Raw genomic sequence first — 24,759 nt, 5'->3', positions numbered from 1 at the left:
CATCATCGTTATGAATGTGACGTAGGCCTACACTGGGCTACTTCAGGTGTCCGATAATGGATCCAGTTTTCGCCGCCAACGCGTCGGCTACGTCTATCTGATTTGAAACGCCGCGAGTTGTCGCTACAAACAATAAGCAGTGTTTTTTGCTGGATGATTTTGAATCTAAATCATCTCCCGTCGTGGACTGGATCGAGGTTCCGGTGTTGGAGAGAAAGCTGAGATCACAGCGGCGCTTCACGTGACGCGCTATATCGACGCGTCCCACACTTGTCGCCGCCGCGGTGTGGCCCCGCCCCCTTCCCCCTCCCCGCCCCGCCCCTCCGTCAACAACTGGATCCCAGCGATTTGTAATTCCATCGCTAGCTGCTCGCGGCGACTCTCGCTGCGCCCGCGACACTAACAACGACCCGGGGTTGGACATGTTCTCGTTTTCGCTCGCCTAAAAACACGCGCCGTCGACAGCTGGCGCCGATGTGCGGCCGGCGGCGGCGACAGGAGCCACGGAGAGCGGAGAGAGAGGACAGAGCCCGTCCTTCGGCCGCCTCCGAGAGCAGCTAACGCGGCTAACGCTCTGGAGATAACGCTAGCTAGCTGGCTGGCTGACAGCTGGCCCCCGGCTGGCTCCGTGCGCCTCAACCGTAACGTGGATTTTACTCGCCGGAACAATGACTCGTCTCTGACATTGGTGAGTTTAATTAGCGCGTCGTTACTTAGTAACAACAGAGTGTTGCACGTCGTTTTAAAAAAGAAAAAGAAAAAGAAACCCTGCTCGTGTGTCGCTGTGCGGGCTAACAGCGGCTGGTGGCTAACCGTCGGCTTGTTTGTAGCAGCAGCTGCACTGAGCCACGCCTGGGCCATTTAAATGGATGGATGGTTTTTTTTTTCAGAGGAGGCTGTTGACATCAGGTGTTATTCTGACCTGTCCGCATCTAACGTGTCCAGTGTATAATTCCACTGTTTGGTTCACAGAGAGGACCGAGGCCCAGTCGGTTGTCACTGGTGTAACCAGAACCCACAAGTAGCGAGGAGGGTCTCCGTCGACTCGAAGAGAAGTGGCTGATCACAACCAACCAACTCGCCGATGATCTCAGATTTGACCCCGCCAGAGCTGCCAATATGATGCCGGTGAGTGCACACACAGCCCCGGCTCCTCTCCTCGCAGAAAATAAATAACTGACGATCGTTTCTCCCGTGAAGATCAATACCTGCTTCGCAGCTGTTTGACTGGACCGCCTCACTTTTGTGTGCACAGGCGAGCCTGTGTGTGCGAGGTGTCTCTCCACAGGAGCAGCATGTGATCGCTTGTTATTCTCCATTCACTTGTGATGGCCATGTGGCCTCTTCAACAACCAACAGACTAAAAGAACCAGGTGTACACGAACAGAGGGGGGGGAAGTTGGTTTGTTACGGGACAGTCCACCACACAAGCCAAGATTAACTGTCCATTTGCCGCTTCGCTAATCTACTGTGAAACTGAGATCAGATCCCGAAAAGCTCAACTTTGTGTCGACTGCGACTTCGTGTGTCTCTGTGACATGAGTCCATCGCTGCGGGGCTTATGTTTCTCATGTGGACGGTGACAGTGACTGGGACACAAGCGTGGGGAGGGAACGCCAAACGGTACTTGCCACAAGTTGACGAACAGGGAATGCGATCTGTCTGACATCTATATGCTTTTGCCACGAGGCACACGATGCGTTTTTCTTCACAAATTGAACATGCCAGCAAATATGCCATAAAAGAACAGGTAGAACCATATTGTATATCAAAACGGTGCAGGTTACCCTCATACCTTCTTCTGCTCTCTTTGTAATTACAATGTTTAAGGCAGTGGGTACAATCAAAAACTATTTCCACTCTGTTGTTTTGCCTGGTGTCATTGTTCCAAGACACACCGTGTTGCAAAGAAAAGAACACCTGAATGGCAACTCTATTGGAGCAGCGCGTTGTTGCGACCTCTTTTGTTATGTTTAGTGCTGAGAGTGCAGCGATACACTGTGGGAAAAGTGACTGCAGCCTCGTCGGCCTTCAGGAAGGAGTAAACGTGAATATTAAAAATAAAAAAGCAGTATACGTTTACAGTAGGTTCAGTCAGGTGCTGTCATAAATGGAGGGGACTCGGTCTCCGGGCCAGTTGTGTTGAAAATACAGTATCACAGTGAATTGATTCACAAGCACAAGTTCGCAGGAGTTCAGACTAGTACTCAATATTAGCCGCTGCCATCGAGTTCACAGGATTGAGTGTGCGATCGTAGCCAGTGTGTACGTTTGTACCCTGTGGCACCGACAGGCTATCAGAGTCAAAGAGCCAGTCGGGCAGAGAGTGTTCCAGCCCCGCGCTCGACTCTCGCGTGACTCCGGCAGCCAATGAGACCCTGGCAGATCTGGGTCTGTGTGGCTGCGTCGACTAATGCTCTGTTGTTAAGGGGAACTTCTGAGCTGAGTAGATTGTCAAGTGGCATTAATCTCACACGGTGGAGCTGGGCAGAGCGTGACTTACAGCAAAAGTAAACATTGTATCTCATTGTCACCTTGGTTTTTTAAAAACGGCATCGGCCAAGCTGCCACAGCAATATCTTAACACACTCGTTATTAAAAAAAAGTGAAATGTCATGAATGTAAAGGATGTGACTGTCACTTTTAAGTCTTTCCCCCAATGTCACTGTGAACAGATGGAAAGACTCAGTTATTGATTTATTTAACAACTCTCCTAGATCTCCTTTTTTAAATTCGTAAAATAAGTCTCCATTATTAACTAGACTTTCTTAAGGCCGTCCTCTAATGTGCATTAGTCAGCTTTCAATCAAAATGGCACATGCTTTTTTTTAACATCTTATTTAATGTCGTAGGACCTGATACTTTTCCCATCGCCCGGTCCAAATGAGTTTGTTTTGTCTTATTCTTTTCAAGAGAGGAGAGACAACTTTTCCAAAGAAAAATGGGAATTATAAATAGAAATCAAAGCATATAACCTCTTTTTAGAAGTAGCCTGAATTAGTCTAGTCAAGTGCCTCAAATTTCTTGTCCTGACGCGTTTTGAAATGTCGTCTTGTGCTCAGTTAAAAGAATAATATATTTTATTTCATCTGTTGCTCTTTTTAAGCTTGTACAATAAAAACGGCAGCGCTCCTAACTCAGGAGCTTTCAGAAAGCCTGGCTGGGTTGGAGGGTACAGTTTGTTTCGCCACCGTTTGTCACGTCATGACCTCATCTCTCCTCAATATGGTTCAGTGCCATTTTTAGCCAGATGGGCAGTGTTTGTTTGGCACATTATGGCTGCATGAACTGTCCAGATTACGCGGCACTTTCCCTCAGTCGGGGATATCAAAGGCAACCTGCTCATGTCCGGGGACATTTTCTGTGATTAAGTCATTTGAGGGTGCTCACGTCTGGACAGATGATTGAAGCGAAGGCTAATTCTGCTTGTGATGGTTTACCTTGTTGCTCCACACATTTTCCCTTTTTTGTCAGAAAATGAGCAGATAAGTTTAGGACTTCCATTTTTTTTTTATCCTTTTTGTGTTCAGTCTGTGGCATTTGAGAAAAATTGCTCCCGGGAAACACACACTCCATTAGATCTGTCTTCATCGCGCCAGTCCTTTTTTGTGACTAAATGATTGACAGGGCCGGTGAGAGGAAATTAAATGTTTGAATCATCCTGCTAGAAATCAGGCCGGTCAAGCATGGCTGTCCCTCTCGCAAGTTAAATGATAAATGCCCCTACCTACCAGAGGATGCCCACTGTAGCGTTACGCATCAGGCAAAAGAGAGAGAGAGAGAGAGTCTGTTTCTAATCGTGTTCAGCGAACATACAGTGGACAGATTATCTTTTTCTTGGATCAACATGATGGAGGCCTGACCTGCCTGCCAGTCACAGTTGTGCTCAAACTACTCTAGACTAGTCGTCTTGTGTTGCAGCCACTGGCACAACCCAGGGACACTTCTCCAATAGATGGACTTGCTTGTGCCCACCCCCTCCTCCCACACTTACTACCCTGTGACTCCCTCTCTCTTTCTCCCTCCCTCCCTGAATTTCACAGACAGAAAGTGGTTTTTCGACCCCCCCCCCCCCCTCCCAAGTCCCCTCTGCAGCACTTTTCTAATGCTCACGCCGCTGTCGGCTTCAGAGGTCTGCCCGTGATGCCATAACTGTTAAGTCTCATGCCTGCAAACGTGGCAGTGCGATGATGAAGAGGTTTGTGACTCTCGTGTTGCGTGGCCTTGTCAGCCTCTCCAAGGAGAACCCCATTTGGGCAAAGGAGCACCACCGGCCGCCCAAGAAGGAGATCCGGAGGAAACGAAGGGCGGTCAAGAGAGCCAGGAGCATGGGCAGACGCAACTTAGTGAGGGCGGTTCGTATTTCTCCAGTGGTCAGTGAGCTGGACCGCTGGAGTTTCTTCCTTTTTCTTTCTCTGCTCTGTCACTCTCTGAATTCAGAAATCTGTACAGTACAGGATTTGGTATTTTCTGTTGATGTGGAGGCATAATTGATTCTGTACGTCTCTTCTGTGACGCTTTTCAATTTGGCACAAATGTGCACCTCATTGTGCCTGATTGGTTGAAGGTTTGTGCTGATGGATAGGACAATAAGTAAATTAGACTGTTGTAGTTTGCAGGAATGAAATTGAATATTGTTACATTTTCAATTTATATTGTATTGTACACTGAGCACAACTGTAAACTATAAATCTAAGTGAGAAAACACAATATGTCTCTACATAAATTTCATGTAAGTTCCATCGGAACAAATTCATAAAAGGGCATCAGTCTTATCTTAGTGTTTAAACTGATGTTGCTTGCCTCATTGGGAAATGTTGTTTCTTATTATGCAGCTGTGAGCTCTCCGATATCCCTTGGGGATTAGCAAAGTAGTTTTCTGTAAAATATGGACATAACTAGTATCCAGTATTTTTGCTATGAATGCTCCTGTAGATCAGATCCCAAAAACAGTCTATCTGGACATTGACAGAAGTAACATTAGCTCATGGATGGTAAGGGTATGGATGAATGTCTGTTGGATTTGTGAAGGAAATCCACAGCTCCGCCTGGACTCCAGCACCATGTCATCACTGTCAGTTTGGGAATCGGACAAAATATGAGCCGTTAGGTTCAAAATCAGCTGAGTGGAAGTCGCACAAATGATCATAATTGTTGCAGTTATGCTGCTGCTGCAGAAAATGTAATTAAATGGCACACAGCTGCGTCATTACAAAGGATGACTCACTCCATGTGTCCAGAAGTCATAATCCATAGGTGACTAAAGATAGGTTATTTATGACAGTGGTGTACGCTGATAAATATTATAGAACTGCAGATGCACCCCGAGGTCACATGAACAGTTCACTGGCATTTCACTGCTTTGTATGGAAGTGCCTTCTGTCTGTAAAATAAGGCAGGTTATACCTTTTCCTTTTTTTAATTTTTGTAATTTAATATGACAGAATCATTTTGTCCCTCAAAAGTGAACAAGCCCTGAAAAACTGCGAGCCGTTCGACAAACACCCTTTATGTCAGTAATTGGATTTTTGCCCTTTTGCTGATATTTCTTCTTTGTTGCAATTTTCAAATGATTTGGTTTGACATTTTAGGGTTTTGTCAGTTTGAGTAATCGTTAATTTTAGTGTCAGTTACTTGTTTTGGCTCAAAGTCCTCCCTGTTACGGCAGGTTCAACTAGTTCAACCATTCACACAAAATGTGAAAAGCTGAGCAGATTAAAAACAAGACACTGATCTATGGAGAACCCAGATCACCCTGACTGTTTCTTCTGTTTACCGACTCATGGATCAACTCACGTTTAACTTGCACAGAGGCCATAATAAACTCTGTCTTTTGAAACACAACTCGCGTTTTTACTTCATTTTGAACATCCCACCATAACTATTGGCTTTGTTTTTTTGATTTTCCATTTTGGTTCTCTGCTCTCTAGTGCTGTTGTGTAGTGACACCATGTCGTAGTGAGCCTGTCACATGAAACAGGAAGGGCACACCTCCACCTCCCGCAGCGCTTTGTGTCATGATTTAGTCAAAGTTTAACTCTACTTGTCTAAATTATTAACTGCTCCTTTTGTCCTGTATGTTTGCTTTATTTAACCAAAGTGTTTTTTACCCAGGGACAAACTGTCAAACAAAATTGTGGCAGTGCGATGATGAATTGCAGTGTTAAATAAAGTATTAATTCTTTTTTTTACCCAATATTGGTATATAAAAAAGATTCTAAAATTAATCAAATGATATATAGATATTTTTGTCTGTTTGTTGATTTTCTGTCAGTCGGCTGATTGATTAATTGACATCTCAAATGGACTAGTCCAAAGGTCATATAAAATTTGCAGCCACAATTCCTGGTCACGCTTCTAGTTGGCTCATGTTGTTTGAACTGGTGGTGTTGTACAGTCTGGGAGCTGCAGCATGTAAAACGTAACACTTGAAGTGTCCAGACCTTCAACTGTATACAACTAGATTTTAAGATGCTCTGTGTTGGATGAAGTTCACTTTAAGCCGGGCTCAGACTACAGGAGTTTAAGAATCCTGACCCATTTTGTAATTGCATTGCGTCACGCACTAGAAGGAGAGTCTTCGCAGATATTCTTCTCTCTTATCTCAAACATACATCCACTACAAGATTTGAAAATGGTGGCACATCACACACTACAGGATATTATTTCAAATCCTAAACAGGTTTGATCGTTATTGATTCTGCGAGCAGGTCGGGGGGTTTAAGCATGGCTCTGTAAACCCCTTTACTTTACCAGATTATCTGGGCCGACCATCGATACCGACCAGATTTCTCCTCCGATTCTCTGGGAATCTCTTGCCGAAATCTGCCTAACTCAGGTCCTCATCATATCCTCCATATATACTAGCTCCCGGCTTTTAGCTACAAGCATTTGAAGGCATTTGTCAGTTTAAAATTGATCTTGACTCATTTCCACATAGCCAACAGGTCTTGAAGGTTGTTTTTTGAGAACTGAGAAAGGTGGGCTTTGCTTTTACTGTGAATGCGAGTGCAGACAGAAGCATGTGAGGGCTTGCATTGCAATGTATCACTGTGTATGTTCAACACAGGCAGGCCTATAATGAGCAGAAATGTGGCAGGCACAGGCACGAGTCCACCAGCAGCTCAAATTAACAGACGAGGCTGGTGGACGGCAAAATGTAGCATGTCAGCGTTGTGGGCTTTGTACAATGGCAGAATGGCTTAAGCATTTTTTTGTGTGTTCCACATATTATCTTACATCATCTCTTTATCCCTCTTTCAGATGATATTGACGGTGTACCTCAGCGACGAGGAGCAGGCCGTGACCGAGGTACCCATCACCCCTGAGACGACCTGCCGCGATGTTGTTGAGTTCTGCAAAGAGCCTGGCGAGAGTGGCTGCCACCTGGCTGAGGTCTGGAGAGGCAACGGTAAGAACCGGATGAAGCTTTGCTGCTTGTTGTTAAGTGCAAAACAAAAATTACTAAGAAGGGTCAGAACAGCGGAGGCGTCTTTTCATGTGGGAGGCAGTGTTCAGCGCTGTGCCATGCCAAGAGAAAGAATAGAGGGTGTCACAAGTAATGCGTGAAGGTGAAGTAAATCTGGAACTCCATTATCACTGGGCTTGACACTTCACTTACATGCACAAGAATTTAATTTCACGAAACAGTAGCCTGTAGCGTTCCTCATAAATGTGAAAACAAGCAGCTCTATTGAGCCGAACAGGGCCATGCATGATTACCTAAGTGGAGGAAAATCACAGAAAATAAGGCAAAAGTTTCACACCCCCAAGAGAAGAAAGGCGTGTATTAACTAAAATAGATTTTCCCATTCTAGTCAGCTGTTATTCAGCTGGAGTTAATCACTTAAGGTACAAATTAACGGGTCAGAAAAGGGCAACGTGCTTGTGCAGTCTACACAGCACTGTCACAACAGCTTCCACTCGGCCCAAACGATTTGGTCCCGTCGCCATCCCCGCGCTGACAAGCCCGGCGTTATCAGCGTTTTCTGCTGAGGCGGCCACTCCTCCGTCAAAAACAACGTCCCAGCCAAGAGCTTTATTAACCCCTGTTACGCAACCGCGTTCGGCTGGTGTCTGACAATGCAGCTGTCGGCCCCGAAAAACATCTCTGCCTTTGTCCCCATCTCTTTGTCTCTCAGCCTCTCTGTGCCCACAGCGCGCTGTCCACTTGAAATGCCAACAAAACTTCTTTTTATCCTTTGCTCCCATGCTGCTGTGTCTGCATGGGCCTGCCGAGAGACTTTGTTAAGCTGTATTCAACTCACAAACTCAAATTCGATACTGTATCTGTTACATAGACAACCCACTCACAGTGTCCATTTGACTTGCCGGCAAATGGGTCTAATTAATCAGGGCTCTTCCCCCTTTCCCTAAACGTCTGTTCTTCGCAGAGCGCGCGATCCCCTTCGAACACATGATGTACGAACATTTGCAGAAATGGGGGCCTCGGAAACAAGAGGTCAAGTTCTTCCTCCGGCACGAAGATTCCCCGACCGAGAGCAGCGATCAAGGTGGGTACTGACTGGACGTCTCTCTGCCAGCTGTGTCGTGGAGGGTGGAGTCAAGGGTTGTCAATCTATGTTTCTATTTCTCACCCCGGTGTCTCTCGTCTGAAATCAAACCATGTGTGGTGGAGTTATTTTTCTTCTTTGAACTAAGTTGTAACAGAACAGATACATAAAACCAAGTTTTTATGTGGTATCCCTTTGTATTAAGAGTTTAAAAGGCTTTCTGGGATGAAAGTGTATTTGATGCTTGATTGGGCATGTCAAAGGAATAAATCCTACACTCACACACACACACACCGCATTAACACATCTTTTGTATAAGTGTTTGGATTGAGTGTAGCCACATAAAAAGTCAGGTGTAAAATGCACCCAGTCTTAAAATCATTCCCCGAAACCATCTCTACACAAGATCAGAGACAATTTTTTCTTTGCATTTAATAAAAGTCAGTTTTTGTAGATGTATATAAGTATTACACACAAAATTATCTGGTGGCAGAGAAACACTGTGATCCTGATATAATTCATGTTATAAACTAAGAGCTTGACTGAGAAAGCACATTTATGCAGCAAAGGTACCACAGAGATATACTGTATTTTTGGGGGGAGAATTATAGCAGAAGTGGCCATTTTTCTATCTTTTCCTGGGACGTGTTAAATAATTTAACCTCATCTTTCCATCGAGTTTGAGTAAGGTGGCTTCAGTCAGCAGTGCTCGTCCCAGTTCTTAAATCCATCTGTCATGTGCAATCATGTCAGGGAATTTTCAAACTATTCCTGACAGCGGTCGTTGCCTCTGAATCTGCACTTGTGTGTGCACACTCGTCCGTGCGCACTTGTGTGTCTCTGCCCTGCCACTGTTTGTGATGTGGACTCGTGTCTTTTGCAGGGAGTCAGCAGTCTCAGGATCAGACAAGTCGCAGAAGTGGAACCACCGGAGAGAAGCACAATGAGAACGGGGTGAGACTCAATAGCTTTATCTAAAGGATTTTAAAATAGAAATCTACTTGCTCTAACTTACTGTAATTTGACTCCTCTCTTTTCATTGATAGGTTAAGGTTATAATGAAAGTTATATAAGTTTGCAACACAAAATGTCATTAGCCAAAAGAAAAACGTTTCGACCCCCTGAACTTTATCCAGGAACTGGGAACTTTTGCAGGAACTCTGTTACGCCCAAAAAAGGCCCTGCTTGCGGAGTAGTACTTGACGAAAGTATAGGAACTTTTGGGGTGGGGCTTGCAGTAATGAAGATGTTTGGTTGGTTGAGTACTCCAGTGTTTTTAATTCACCCAATCAATCTCTGCAATAGTTTGTAAAATACTTACTCTAAGTCTAGCATTTTGGGTGTGGAATGAATTCTGTGGTAAACACTGAAATTTCAGCATCATTGTTGTAAAGTCGTTTGCATTACCGCCGCCTGGTGGACTGGAATGAAACACCGCGTTGCAACCTTCGTTTGTTCATACATCAGCAGGTTAACTTACCGATCTTGTCTTTTAGACTGTGGTGTAAATGTAGGAAAAACGGTCTGCAGGTGCCTTTTTAGTTTCTTGAAAAAAGTGACTAAAATCTCAAGGTACTCTTTGTCCAAATGCAGCTTATCGTGGCTGCTGTGATCGCAGTCTGCGGACACATAATGATTCTCATTTGATCTCTGTGGTTGACGGTAACCTCACAGTCCCTGGTGTTAGCAGAGACTGTTCCATTTCCAGGCTCTTGTCTGTGGTTCCCTTTCAGGCGCACACTTCGCTGTGCATGTTCATCTCTAGCTTTAGGACGTTTGTGCTAAGAGATGTGGATTCGTCTGATAAGAGCAGCCTCTGGCGCGGCACCCTTTCTCTCGCCAACCATCTGTCCCAGATTTCACAATAGCAAAGTGTTGCGGCCAAGGAATCGTAACTAATTCCACCTCAAGGGTGGAGGGTAGAATCCAGCACAGTGTGGGTTGTGGTGTTTGTTTTTGAAATAAAGTATCATAGGAGCGTAGCACAAAAGCAACTAGAAGCCGTTCATTGTTTGTGTTGAGGTACTCGAATATATATTTTCATGGATCAAAACATGATGTATTGAACCACTCTCTGAGACAAATTCTCTTTGCCAATATCATGCTGCTAACCAATTCAACCTGCACAATGTCATGACATGAGAAGACATCTACTTTCCCATCATCACTTGAATAGGAAAACGAAAACGGCATGACCACTGCCTCTTAACCTCCCAAGTGCCGAGGCTCATTTGTGTGCAAGTTTCTTCCTAATATCTGATTTAGAGGATTATATCAGTCGGCCTGCTGGATGATGTAACGGGTCCTAAGAGGATCATTGCTTTGGCTTTTCCACGGGCTGCTGCCCAAACCCCAGAGGCTTTCTCTCCACCAAGCAGAGCAGATCATCCTCTGAGAGCGACGCTGCCTTGTAAAAAGCAGTGGTGCCTCAAGGGAACACAACAATGATCGCATGCATTTTCAATGATCCTTAAAATAAATTAAATATCACAATTTAAGCTTCTATAATTGATGATGACAGCTTATTGGCTGTACAAATGAAACATCTCGTTTCACTTGCCAAGAGCTGAAATGATTAGTCAATCAATCAAAAAATAAATCTATTTTGATTAGGTGTTGTTTTCAAGACAGAATACCAAACATTCTCTGGTTTAGCTTCTCAAATGTGAGGATTTGCTGCGTGTCTTTGTCATATATGATTGTTGATTTACTGTTTTTGGTACTCTTGGTCAAACAAAGCTAATTTCCCCTCTAATAAAAGATGGCGTCGAAGCATTGCAAATTTACCCTAAACCATCAAGACGACATCCAACCACTGGGCATTTTTCACAGAGGGACATTTTGACGTGTCAAAGTAGGAAAAGCACAGGGGTAAATAATGAAACTAATGACTGGGACTCCAAAAGATATTGAGTTTACTACCTGAGACTAGATTAATCCATCATTAATGGTGTGCATAGTCACAAATAACTTTTAATTCAGAAATGTAATGATGAACATTTTAATAATATTACCATTTTTAGACATAACATTTCCAAAATTCCAGTAAAGAACCATGTTTTATTCAGAGTACCTGGTTATAACCAGGCGTTCAAGTGCTTAACAAGTGAGAACACATGAGTGCGTTAGTGTTACTGTTGTTGTCATGAAGCCTCAGAGGCTAACAATGTAAGCTAGCAGGCATGACACTTAATGCAGGAAATGCCAAGGATTAAGGACGAGGAGAAAAGATGAGACTGTCGGGAATATAAAACATTTTCCTGAGTCATATTATAAAGAAATTGCAACTTTCCATTCAATTAGTCAATCAATCAGTGTGTTTCATATTGACTCCTCATGAAAACAGTAAACACAGCTCCATTTTGAAGGCAGCCTCTCTCTCTCTCTCTCTCTCTCTCTCTCTCTCTCTCTCTCTCTCTCTCTCAGTTGGGTGTTATTTCATCTCCCTCTTCATCACTGTCTCAATGCATGTCTATCTGTTTCTCCCTCGGGTGAATTTGTCACTTGTCACGCGCCAGTGGCCTCCCTCGCTCTCTCTCCATCTTGTGGGTTGAGTCACCCCAGACATTCTTATATCCAAATGATCTAAATGCCGTCATACATTCAAGGTAGGGAAACACTGCGGAGCTACGTGTCCTGAGAGATGAGATGTTCCCCATTGTTGCCTCACGTAAAGAATAGGGAACCTGGGAAGAGAAAGGCAAATTTATCCTAAAAAGAAGCATGTTTTATTCAGACAAGATGAGTCACAGAAATGTCTGCCTCTTTTAATCTGGTAAGAGCAGGGCATGAAATATGTTTTGCCTTTTTGCGTGTCATGTTTTTTTGCTCTCTTCACGTTAGAAAAAAAATGCTGTATTCAAACTACAATGACATTTGCTGCATCATTTCCTCTCTCCTCCATTAAGGATTTACACATTTCATTAAGGCAAATGTCGAGGAGTGCTTAAACATTTCAGTATAGCTTGTAGTTTGGACGACTGTCTTCACTGCTCACTCAGTGCATTTTTATTGTAGAGTTGTCTGCCGGTGTTTTGACTGAAAACCAGCATTTAGGAAAATTCAGAGGCGTGTTGGATGATAATTTGAGGGTAAAAACAGTATTGAATGTGATTGCCATATATTCTTCATTTATTCTGTGAGCTAAACAACACATGATGAATATTTCAGTGATAATACAACAAAGACATTTTGTTCTAATGTTGACAGGATCCGTAGCCACGCAGTAGTGATGTGATGCCTCAGCCATGTGCACAAACACAGAACGACACATCTCGCCCAGAGCGTTGACTCTCATCTCAGTTAATGTCTCATCATAATGATATTTGGAGCCTTGTTGTGGAGGAAGAAAAGTCTGAATCTCACTGCTGTTGTCTCTCCCACGGTTTGACCCTCTGGCTTCTGAAATCAGAATCATTTCTCCAGATGGCTTTTAGCATAACTTGTTTCTTTTGAGCTTATGTAACGTTTTATGCCTGATGTATTTCTCTGGTTTTGATAATGGTGGTGAAGATCATGCTCTGGTGCTTAAGGAAATTACTTTAAATATTGAGAAGATGCCTCGACCTTTGGGCTGATTGCACAGAATGTTTGTGTGTGTTTGTCCTCATGAATCTAAAAGCTTTAACAGTGTTTAAAAGAATGAACGACCCAGCACCAACAACGAGCACAACATCACTGCTGGAGATGGGTTTTTTTTAAAATCCTCATTTATCACCCGCCTCAGTCTGCATCAGTCAGATCAGTCAGTACTCAGATTTTAAAGATTTTAATTCCTTGACATGGCTTGACCTGTGTGTGTGTGTGTGTGTGTGTGTGTGTCCGTGTGCGTGTGCGTGTGCGTGTGCGTGTGCGTGTGCGTGCGCGTGCGTGTGCGTGTGCGTGTGCGTGTGCGTGTGCGTGTGCGTGTGCGTGTGCGTGTGCGTGTGTAGGTGGGGAATCAGCGTGTTGAGCTCACGCTGTCAGAGCTGCAGGAGATGGCCACACGGCAGCAGCAGCAGATCGAGGCTCAGCAACAGATGCTCGTCGCAAAGGTAACATCCCGTCTATTGTTGTTTTGTCTCACGCTGTTTTCAGACATAAACTCCACAAAATGTTCAGAACATTTGGTCTGTACATTTTCTGGAATTTGCCGGTCAAGTTCCAGAAAATGTCTGGGGCAACAATTGTGTTCTCACCGACGGCCTCTCCGGATAAAGTTCAGGAAAATGCTTCAGTGCATGTCTGAAAGCAGCTTATGACTCATTACCACTGAATATGTTAACTACTGAATTGATCTCATTATTACAGAGAAGTATTAGATCAGATGACGCAACCCATAGTCAAATATTTTTACAGTTACATGGATGAGAGACATGGCAGATTATATGTTTAAGCCCAGCATATCATAGCCTTTTCACGTGTTGAATGACACACAATGTTATTGATTCAAGGCCTCACTAGGCCCGTTAAGTTCAGGACACAGAAAAGACTTGGCTACAGCCACACTCCTCTTCAACAAAATAGTCATGACCTGAACCGCTGGGCAAACTGTTACGTAACAAATGAGACGGGGACGCCATATGAGTCACGGAGCTGGGATTGTCCTCTCTGTCAGAATTCATCCTTCAGCCTAACGTGCACAGTGTTGACAAGAAGCACAGCAATTACTCAGCAATATCAAACAATAAGGACACCGTCTTTCTCTGAGTAATGAGACTGCTGCAGCACTTAACAGAAAGAAGATTTCTGTTAAGTACAGTCGGTCCACCCCGTCAGTCTCTGTGGCCCTCCAGGACTCTAACACAGTCTGACCGCTGTGCTTGTGGTTATCCGGTCGGTCATGCAAGACGAAAGCCCACTGTCGACCCGGCGATTGAAAGAGTATTTATTGCCTTTTGTTGTGGCGTCTGAAAAGTAGGCCCACTTGAAAGCCCCGCAGACATTTGGAAACCTGGGCCTGTCATCTCCTATTTCGGGACCTTAACTGGAGCAATTCTCAGTTGGGTAGAGAAATGAAGTCATCTGACCCCGTCTGCAGCCCTCAGACAGTCTTGACACAGCACAGAATTTCACTTAGTGCATACAGCTGAAGGATTTAGCCTAGTTTTAGGACATGTCTGATATCGTGAGATATGTCTAAGATTGTAAGCTTTGGGGTGGTGCCATTCTGTTTTGATACTCAAGCAAACGTATAACAACATGTGACATTAACAGAGGAAATATTTAAAAGCTTTTGTCCTTGGTATTTCTGTCCAATCTCACAAAAGCAGGTAGTATTTACACTCACATTGCAGTTTGACGTAATTTTGCACCTTGTGTTTACCTCTTTTTTTATCCCATGAAATCTCTCTTTTTCGTTCTCTGAAGGAGCAACGCTTGCGTTACCTGAAGCAGCAGGAGCGGCGTCAGCAGCAAACCGTCTCAGAGGGCGAGAAGCTGCAGAGGCTAAAAGAACGCGTAGAGAGTCAGGAGGCAAAGCTCAAGAAGATCCGGGCAATGAGAGGCCAGGTGGACTACAGCAAGGTCATCAATGGCAACTTGTGTATGTATACTTCCTTGTAGCGTGTGTACATAACTAGATCACATCACAAACACAGATATCCTCGTATTCATGACGAGAGTGACACCGTGATTAAAACTGTACAGTAGGTATGAGTTCATGTTATTTATGTTGTAGCTCGAATTTTAATATATAAATTCATATCAGTATACAGAGTAAAAAAGTTTGAGCTCACTTGAAGATAAGGATCTACATGTTTTCACAGAGATAATGTCTAACATCTCAAACTTTATATTTATATTCACATATCTAGAAAATGCTGCTTTATTTGAAATTCAAATTGAACTTTTATGCAAAAAGATTTTCATGAAGGAATAGTGTTTTTACTTTTTATGAATTATACTTAAAATAGAGGTAAAAAACTGTTTGGATTAATTGCACCACATCAGCATGATACAGTCATTATCAACGTTGTGTATTTCTAATAAATGACACCCAGCTAACCTGATTATGTAAAGCATTTACTCTAATGTGAGATTATTCATGACCCGATGTGAATTTATTGTTCCTCCAATGCAGCTGTAGAGATTGAGCAAGTGAGCAGCCTGTTCCAAGAGAAGCAGGCAGAGTTGCAGTCGGCCGTGCTGAGGGTGGAGCAGCTCAGCCTGCAGCTAGAGGACCTGCGGAGAGGGAAGCTCAACGGCATTCACACCGCCCTGGGTGGCCAAGTGACCGGCACTGCAGCTCTGGAGCTTCGTAAACTCTACCAAGAGCTCCAGGTACCGTTGAGTCGAAAAAAGAGCAGCGTCTATAAGTGAATGCTTTTGTATCTTCAACTATCTATTCTTGTGTTTAATCTATTCACGTGTTTGCAACCTCAGATTCGGAACAAGTTGAACCAGGAGCAAAACAGCAAGCTGCAGCAGCAGAAGGATCTTCTGAACAAACGCAACATGGAAGTGACGCTCATGGACAAGCGCATAAGCGAGCTGCGGGAACGCCTCTACAAGAAAAAAGCTGAGGCACGTCAAAAAGAGAACCTCCCTGTAAGACTAGGAGCGCTTAACACATCTCCTCCTCAGATTGTTTTGGTTGAAATGCTTCTGACTAAAGTCCCCTTCTCCTTAACAACTCACTTCAGACCTGAGAAATGCTTCTGGCTCTCCATGTCTTGGTGGATGAAAGTTTTGTCTTTTTCAACCCTTCTGTCGTTTGAAACTCTTCTGACTCCCTCCTCTTTCAGCTGAACAGAGCCAACGGGCCTCCTTCTCCCCAGCCGGCTCCTGGGACTCTGGGTCGCGTGGCTGCTGTTGGGCCGTACATCCAAGTCCCTGTACCGGGCCGACAGGACGGAGGCTACACCATGCCCCCAGACCCACTAAAGCCTCAGACCCTGGGTGTCAATAATCAAGCCAACCACGGCCGAACCAAGTCAGGTTGGTGTAGTCCCATAATCTTATTTTTGCATTGTATATTTATTTCCTGAAACGCTGTAGGAGGATTCCAGGTGATACACTGTCTTTAGGATATGTTTAATTAAACATTTATTGTCTGTTTTCCTAATTAAGAAAGCAGGAACATAAAGTTAAAGTAGGAAACGGCACATGAGGAGAGAGCTGCTAGTAGCTTTGATACATGCAGTCCTAGACGTACTGAAGACGTCTTACACCACTACTCATTTAACACATCTTGCATGAACACCTTGTGACTGAAATTCCCTCGCGGGCCCCAGCTGTTATCCGTTGCCTTCCCACCTGACTTCTCAGTGAATTCTCCGCCTGGACTTGATTTCTGTGATTTCTTTTTCCTCCCTGTCTAACCTCACTCTCTTCCTGTGTTGTGTAAACCGTGACTCCCTCCCCCTCTCTGTCCTCCTCTCATGTGTCTGCGCTGTCCACGTTCTTTGTGACGTCTCTGTTTTGCTGTGGGTGCGGGGGTTTTGGGGTTGTGGGGGCACAACTCTTCCCGGGGCAGACGGTGTGCGAAAGCCCCCCAGCCCCTGGAAGGTGTCTGATTTAGACATCGTTGTGGACCCGGTTACCCCGTCCCTTCCAGAATCACACCCGGGCCCGGGAGCCTCCACTGGCTCAGACGGCACGTCCTGTGAGTGCACTGAGCCACTTGAGCAGAGCGACGGCACTCTCTGAACCTTCTCTCTCGATTGTAACAGGATCCTCAGCATGCAGCTGAGCTTTTAGCCCGTATTACAACCACATCTTGTCATAGTCACTCGTTTGACGTTTATTTAAAGATAAACTAACAGCTTGTTTCTTTAATTGGCTGAGAGAATAAAGACTATTTTTCTTTTCTATCAATTAATGACCTTCGGTATCAGTTTTCATATTCCACAAAACCAGTCGTTTCTCCACCAGACAAATTGAAACTCAGATGCTCAGCGGTGGGGGAGATGGGCATCTTTGCCTACTTAACAATCACTAGCTGTGTCCCAAGTCAGAGGCTGTCTCCTGCGGATGCTACATTTGAAGACCAATTGCGTCACAGCAGCGCGATTTGGCTGTGTCCGTCAAATGCGTTCTTACATTCTCGATCAACGAAAGATCCAGCACCTGGTTCCTTCCTGGCCACAACTATCCCAGGACTCATTGCGCGACGGTGACGAACCTTCTCTTACCATGGGTAACTACAGCTCTGTTGCTAGGTGACAGCGAAAAAGTGTGGAACAAGCTAGTGACATCAAATAGCCGACGGAGGCGGGTCGTCTTCATCGGCCCCCTGAACCGGGACACAGCTACTGACTGATGAAAACATCCACGTTTGGCATCTGTACGCTCCTCTGCCTGTGCAGCATTGAGCCTGTAGATCTGGAAAAAAATGTTTTTCCTCTGTGGATCGTCCAATGATGTCAGAGTAGCGAGGTGCCGCCTAGAAACACTTTGCTTCCATCTGCAGATGTTTAACACTCTTAATCGTAGTTGACATCAGGCCTCGTACGTTTAGTGTCACAGACGAAAGCACTGCTGATCCTGTGTGTGTGTGTGTGTGTGTGTGTGTGTGTGTGTGTGTGTGTGTGTGTGTGTGTGTGTGTGTGTGTGTGTGTGTGTGTGTGTGTGTGTGTGTGTGTGTGTGTGTGTGTGTGTGTGTGTGTGTGTGTGTGTGTGTGTGTGTGTGTGTGTGTGTGTGTGTGTGTGTGTGTGTATGTACTCTTCAGAGATGAGGTTCAATGACTTGAGTGCCTCAATAAGTTCACACATGCAAATCAGTCCTGAATATCTGGGCTTTGTTCTAGTGTCATGAAATTCCCAGCCTGTCTAACCTTCATGCCACATTCTCACAACAACTGAGCTGTGAGAAGCATTCATTTTTAGTCAACACTTTCCATGCACAAGGAATTTGAACTTGTGCATGTTAAAGTGTCATTGGATGTCAGATGTCGCTCTTAATAATCTGTGAAGATGTTTTAAAGGGAAAAAAGTTTTCGCATTAACCAAACTAATGCAGACTAACTGCACACAAATTAAATATTGGGAGTCTAAAAAGCTGTTTATGGCTCAGGTTTCTGGGTCTTACGAATTGACCACCACAAAAAACAACTGTCCAAATTGCACCAAACCCTTTGCTGTTTTTCATTGTGTTTCCTTTTCTATCTGCTTCCTTCCGACCTGTCCTTGCTGTCTATTCTTTTTTTTAATCTTGCAGATTCATTTCAGTTAACAGTTTAAGATGAGCAGTACTGACATTAGTGGCTTACTCTGCATCCATCAATCTAGTTACCTAATGTGACTGAATAAAACTACCACACTGTATGTGCATGTCATGGTAGTTAAATACTAATGCAGACTCAATCATCATCATCATCACTGCTGTGAAGTGAAGGCTCAGGATTTTGTCCTATTGATCGACAGCCCCTCTCGAGACCTCTAGTCGGCAGTGTTCTTCATAGGTTTCTGCTTTAAGAAGATAGAAAGGTCAACTTGCAAATCCCTCATACAAGAAATAAAGAAAGGTTGTGATGTGCCTGGCACCGTGGACCTTAAACAGAGTATGTAAGACCAGTAACTGACCGAAAATTGCGAAAGGAATATATGTTTTAAGTAAATGTTACGTGAAGCCATTTCCCAGAAAAACATCACGTGACTATGGCAGGAGAATTTGTGTAAAGTAGTAAAGCTTTTTTGCGGGAATTTGTGATTTTTACAGAAGTGGTTTGATTCTTCTCATTATTAGGTTTCAATGTCTCTCAATAGTGTCTGGTTAATAGGATCGGCTTCTCAAAATCCTGAACCCTCCATTTAATACCAAAACTAGGTCCAAATGGTTCTGTGTTTAGACACTTTTCCAAAACTGAGAAGAAAAACCCATTGCAACCTAGTTCTGGTGGTCATGCTCTGAGTTTTAAAAGAGACTCATGCTTCTCACATCCCCCCTCAGTCACTGGAAATGTTCTTATTTTCTCTCTTTGCATCACATTCACTATGTCCTGTTTGTGCCTTAGCGAACGATACTGGTTGGTCGACTGTTGGCAAGACAAACTCAACTCTGAAGCCTCCTGAGAGAAGGGACTCGGGGAGTGACACCCAGGGAAAAAGCCCCCCCTCAGGTTCCCCCGTCACTCCAAGTGGAGAAAAGGTTGGTCGTCTTTCATTTTAATAAAGAAAGTAAGGATGTTCATCCTCTTCTGTGTCTATAGGTGCTTTCAGAATATGAATTCTAGATTGAGGTCTTGTGTCTCTGTCAGTAATTTAATTTTAGGTGGTGGTGATGTTTGTGTGGTTTCACGCCTCTTCACAGGTGCTAGAATCCAAAATGGCCGTCTCTTCCCCTGCCATACCCAAGCCACAGCCACCTCCCTACGGCTCCCACCACATCTCCGCGACCTCAGCCAGCTCCCTGGAGCGCCGCCGGGACGCGCCACCTCCTCTTCGCCCGCTCCCAAACCCGCCGGCTCCCGCTTGGCCCCGCACGCCGCCCTCCACAGGCTCGTCCTCCCAACAGATCCAGCAGCGTATCTCGGTGCCACCAAGCCCCACCTTACAGCCCAACGTGCCGCTCTTCCCCCCCGGGCTGAGCGAGCGGCTCGATCCGCCGCCAGCCGTGGCAGTGCGCCCCTTCATCCCGGACAGAGGCTCGCGGCCTCAGTCGCCCCGTAAAGGTCCTCCCACCATGCACTCCAGCTCCATCTACCACATGTACCTCCAGCAGGCAGCGCCAAAGAGCCAGCCCCTCAAGCCTGCTCTCAAAGCAGGTAAGACCGGAGGAGGGGATCTTTCAATACAGTGGGCAATGCTTATCAGTGATAGATGTATTCGTAATAAGAATAATGATTTGGCTAATTTCCACCCTCTCCTTGTCTCCAGTATACGGGAAGCCCGTTCTCTCCTCCAGCTCGATGCCCCCCTCGCCCCTGCCTTTTGTCCAGGCAGGAGGGGCCTTTCCGTTGCTCCATGGCCCGCTGGTTGGCGACGATGCTCTGGACGGAGAGATCGATGATCACGACGGCTTCCCGCACCTGGAGCCCTCGGCGCCTCCTCCAAGCGTGGAGAACATCCCACGGCCGCTCAGCCCCACGAAGCTGACGCCCATGGTACACTCTCCGCTGCGCTACCAAAGTGACGCCGACCTCGAGGTGCTCCGCAAAAAGCTGGCGAACGCTCCGAGGCCCCTCAAGAAGCGCAGCTCCATCACGGAGCCCGAGGGCCCCAGCGGGCCCAACATCCAGAAGCTGCTCTACCAGAGGTTCAACACTCTTGCGGGAGGCATTGAGGGGAACGGAGTCGGCGGATCAGGGGGAGGCAACGGCGCAGGCAACGGAACGCCTTTCTATCAGCCAGCCAATCCCCCCGGATATCCGGGAGGTGACTCTGTGGCCGATACAGACAATGGCAACCTCCCCTCTGGGATGCCGCTACTGCCGCCGCCGGGGGCAGAGGAGCTGGGCTCTGAGGCCGCACCTCCATCGACTGACGCCAACGACAACGAGCCACTGCCTTCGCCACTGGAAGAGCTGGACGATCCCGAAGAGGCAGAGGGACCCGAAGACGACGACAACAACAACAACGTGGGAACCTCTGAGGCGTCGCTGCCCAGCCCCGTGCCGGAGGTCACCACGCCGGAGGAGAGCGGCACGGCGGTCTCACAGCCCCTGGTGAACGACAGACCGACTTGCTGAGTTACCGTATTCAACACGTACATTTTTTAAGAAATATAGTTGTAACTCGTGTTCTCTCTGGTCGTCGTCACAGGAGAAACGCACAAACCTGAAGAAGCCAAACTCGGAGCGCACAGGTCACGGCTTCAGAGTGAAGTTCAACCCTCTCGCCCTCCTGCTGGATGCCTCCCTGGAGGGAGAGTTTGACCTCGTCCAGAGAATCATCTACGAGGTTCGTCCCGCGACCCGTCATGTTACATATACGTAAATGTACGTGCACGTAGGATATAAACGCTCCGCGTCTTTGATATTTTCCAGGTGGAGAATCCAAGCACTCCCAACGACGAGGGCATCACACCGCTGCACAACTCGGTGTGCGCCGGACATCACCACATCGTCAAGTTCCTGCTGGACTTTGGCGTGAATGTCAACGCCGCGGACAGCGACGGATGGTGAGTGCGAGGCGGCAGACACGGGAGACCTGGATGAAAATGTTGTATTGACTTTTTTACGTGTTTGTGTTTTGCCTGAGCAGGACTCCGCTGCACTGCGCCGCCTCCTGTAACAGCGTTCATCTCTGCAAGTTGTTGGTGGAGTCGGGTGCCGCCATCTTCGCCAGCACCATCAGTGATGTGGAGACCGCCGCGGATAAGTGCGAGGAAATGGAAGAGGGCTTCATCCAGTGCTCCCAGTTTCTATATGGTGAGAAAAAAACAATTAGTCCAGGGTTCCTCTTCCAACAGTCTTGAGATGACTCTGTCCAAGATTTGTCGTAATAATCATAATTCTGTTTTGGCCTCTCTGTGGCGCAGGTGTTCAGGAGAAGTTGGGTGTGATGAACAAGGGGACGGTTTACGCCCTGTGGGACCACGAAGCTCAGAACCAGGACGAGCTGTCATTCGGCGAGGGGGACGCCATCACCATCCTGCGACGGCAGGACGACATTGAGACGGAGTGGTGGTGGGCACGACTCGAAGACAGCGAGGGCTACGTGCCCCGCAACCTGCTGGGGGTAACGAGAAACTACACTATTTGTCACATCAGTCCAAAACTTAATCGCCAACTGCTTTTTATTTATTGATTAATTATTTGAGTCCCAAGTATTTACTCGTACCAGCTTTTAAATAATCACTCTGTGAATGAATCGATCATGATGACATAAAAACTCCTGTAGCCTGATTTACTTGTTACCAAAATAAGATATAAAAAAAGAACAATACATCGGTGCACTTATGCAAAACCAGAAGTAAATCACAGATTTCTGTTGTTACACGAACAAGTCAAATGAGTCCTTCAGTCAAACCTTCCTCCTCCTTCTGTCCGTCTCCTCTGCAGCTCTATCCCAGGATCAAGCCTCGGCAGCGCTCCCTGGCATAGCGTCTCACCCAGCTGACCTGTGGCGAACAGCCGGACCAGCGACAAACTAAGAGCAGAGAACAAAAGGAGCGCGGCGCGCCGCCTTCTCCCCCCATGGCCATAACCTCACCCCCCTCCACCCCTCAGCCTTGTGCTTCTTAACAAATCCTTTTCTCCGAAGCGGCAGGGTACTGAACTCTTGACGCACACACATTTCCATCTGCACACACAAGCACTCCACACACACACACCTTCTCATCCTGTCTGTCATCATCCCAACCTTGACTTGACCCCTGATTCAGTGTCGGCTCTGTATCAGACATCAACTTGAAGAATAAAACACAAACCCTCATCTCAGTATTTCTTACAGTATTCACACATGTTCAGAAATCTTCATCACCCTCCATGACGTCTGTGGTGGCACCGTTCTGTGTGACGATAGATGGAAAAATCATCTTTAATCATCTTTTACTGGTGAAGGAGAAATTGTTGATTTTGTCATCAGTGAAATGTAATTTGAGTTATCAGACATTGACAACGATTTGATCCCCCTGCGCGAAGACAAACACTGACATTGATTTTACTGTCGTCTAACAACCAAAGATAAATATATAGATTTAAATATTTTATTTCAATTCCTTCCTTCTAAGATTGTACGGAATTGCTGCGGTGTGAGATAATCAACCGACGATTCTCGGATCCCTGGAGCTGATTTGAAGTTACTGTTGAGTTACTCACGGAGTAGAAAAAATGATTTTGTTGTTGGAAAACATAGTAAATCGTCAGTGTTAACTGCAATGACCAAAACAAATCCAGCACGTTGAAGGGAAGACGGACATCGATTTATGGCCCACAAACTGTCATTCATCGCATTTCACCAATTTCACAACAAGACTTGTTTGTTTGTTTCCTCCATGTCTTCTGTTCAGCTCAACATACTTTGGCAAATGGCATGAATAAATTTTAAATGAGGCTTCCGTTGTTTTGTTTTTTTCCTGTAACATATTTCAAACTGTTTGAATTATTATATATCGTTAATCAGATTATCCTTGAAATAAGCAGGTCACATGCTGCAGTTTAAATACATTGTGAACATGTCTGTGAAAATGATACAAAATCGAACATATCTCTTAACTTTGGGTATTTCAGGGATTGTTATTATTTGGGGAAATAATTTGTCAGATCAAGTTTGATACCGATTGATCCTTAAAGACAATGTCAGGTTTGTTGTTTTCTTTAATATTAATCAAGTCATTCACAGTATGTATAATCTTTTTGATTAGTCCAGACAGGATCCATGTTTTTTTCTGATTTCTGGCACCTGATAAGATTTTTTGTATTTATTTGATTAAAGTTGACAAATGAAAACATCACCATTCGTTAGAGCAGAATCTCAACAGGAAGTGGAAGCCTTGCCAGTTTTTAATGGGAAAAGACTGGAATCATCAGCCAGAGCATTTGAATAATCACCTCTAACAGCTGCTCGACAACTCTCTGGTCTCAAGGCTGCAGTTGTTTCCTCTGCGGCCTGTGACGAACCCAAACTTGAAACACTCGATCTCAGGAGCGACCTGGTGCTGCTGACACTTTCACCACTTAACTAGTGATCATAGTGGTTCTGTTCGTCATTCTCACCTTTATTCTGAACAGAGAGGGCATAGAGAGAGAATATTGACAAGATGACGGGACGACTACAAGTGTATGAAATAAAGATTCAGATTCGCTTCAGACAATCCTGCATTGGGCCCTTTCTCCTCCAGCTGCCCCCGTCTCATGTCTACACGCCTCCAGTAACAATAACTTTACTCATCTCAAGTCCCATCAGTTTGTTGTGGAGTGTGTGTGTGTGTGTGAGTGAGTGAGTGTGAGTGTGAGAGAGACTGGACCAGCTTCATCACCAGACTCACACCTCCTGTACATAGAGCGAAGGAGATGTCACGTGTGTTTTGAGTGGAGGCGTTTCTGTACCAACACTGTTACTCAACACAGTCAACTCTGTAAATGTGAACAATAATAAAACGAGAAGCTCTGGCATGACCGATGTCTTTCAGTGTCATATCAGCAACGTAATGCAAATCATGCAGGTGATTTTTTTGGGGGGGGGGGATAAATGTGTAAGTACAGTAAGAAACCACCAGGTGGCAGTCTGACTGAAGCTGCTCGTGTTTTCCTGCAATAACATGCTCATGAAGCAGGAAATGATTTAACGTATCTTACAATTCAGAGGAAACAAAATGTTTGACTTGAGGCGGATGTACTCAAATTAAATATGGATGTAGTAAATCCAGTTTTGTTTTTTTAAA

The 24,759-nt window shown here is 45.3% G+C and overlaps 1 protein-coding gene across 2 annotated transcripts; it reads left to right on the top strand.

Annotated features, from left to right (window-relative positions):
- The first annotated feature begins 323 nt into the window (after positions 1-323).
- ppp1r13bb (protein phosphatase 1, regulatory subunit 13Bb) lies at positions 324-23,429 on the top strand. Of its 2 annotated transcripts, none has more exons than XM_035617619.2 (18): positions 324-688; positions 973-1,128; positions 7,264-7,411; positions 8,394-8,513; positions 9,397-9,467; positions 13,445-13,546; positions 14,862-15,036; positions 15,574-15,773; positions 15,876-16,016; positions 16,238-16,430; positions 19,448-19,581; positions 19,744-20,197; positions 20,310-21,097; positions 21,195-21,332; positions 21,419-21,552; positions 21,636-21,802; positions 21,913-22,112; positions 22,436-23,429. In XM_035617619.2, the coding sequence occupies exons 2-18, from the start codon at positions 1,120-1,122 to the stop codon at positions 22,475-22,477; spliced, it is 3,216 nt and encodes a 1,071-aa protein (XP_035473512.1). In that variant the 5' UTR covers positions 324-688; positions 973-1,119; the 3' UTR covers positions 22,478-23,429. The 2 variants fall into 2 exon arrangements, with proteins under 2 accessions (XP_035473512.1, XP_035473511.1); XM_035617618.2 differs by having other exon boundaries at positions 15,876-16,040.
- The last annotated feature ends 1,330 nt before the right edge of the window (positions 23,430-24,759 follow it).

The sequence above is a fragment of the Scophthalmus maximus genome, chromosome 18 (genome assembly GCF_022379125.1).
Source record: "Scophthalmus maximus strain ysfricsl-2021 chromosome 18, ASM2237912v1, whole genome shotgun sequence".
In the NCBI taxonomy this organism is placed as follows: Eukaryota; Metazoa; Chordata; class Actinopteri; order Pleuronectiformes; family Scophthalmidae; genus Scophthalmus; species Scophthalmus maximus.
This window is presented reverse-complemented; position numbering and strand designations above follow the sequence as displayed.

What these genes read in the sequence shown, in the direction of transcription:
- ppp1r13bb (XM_035617618.2), top strand. An exon ending in GTCAAAAAGAGAACCTCCCT is followed by an intron (nt 16,041 to 16,237) that starts GTAAGACTAGGA and finishes CTCCTCTTTCAG; the next exon opens with CTGAACAGAGCCAACGGGCC. An exon ending in CCACGGCCGAACCAAGTCAG is followed by an intron (nt 16,431 to 19,447) that starts GTTGGTGTAGTC and finishes TTTGTGCCTTAG; the next exon opens with CGAACGATACTGGTTGGTCG.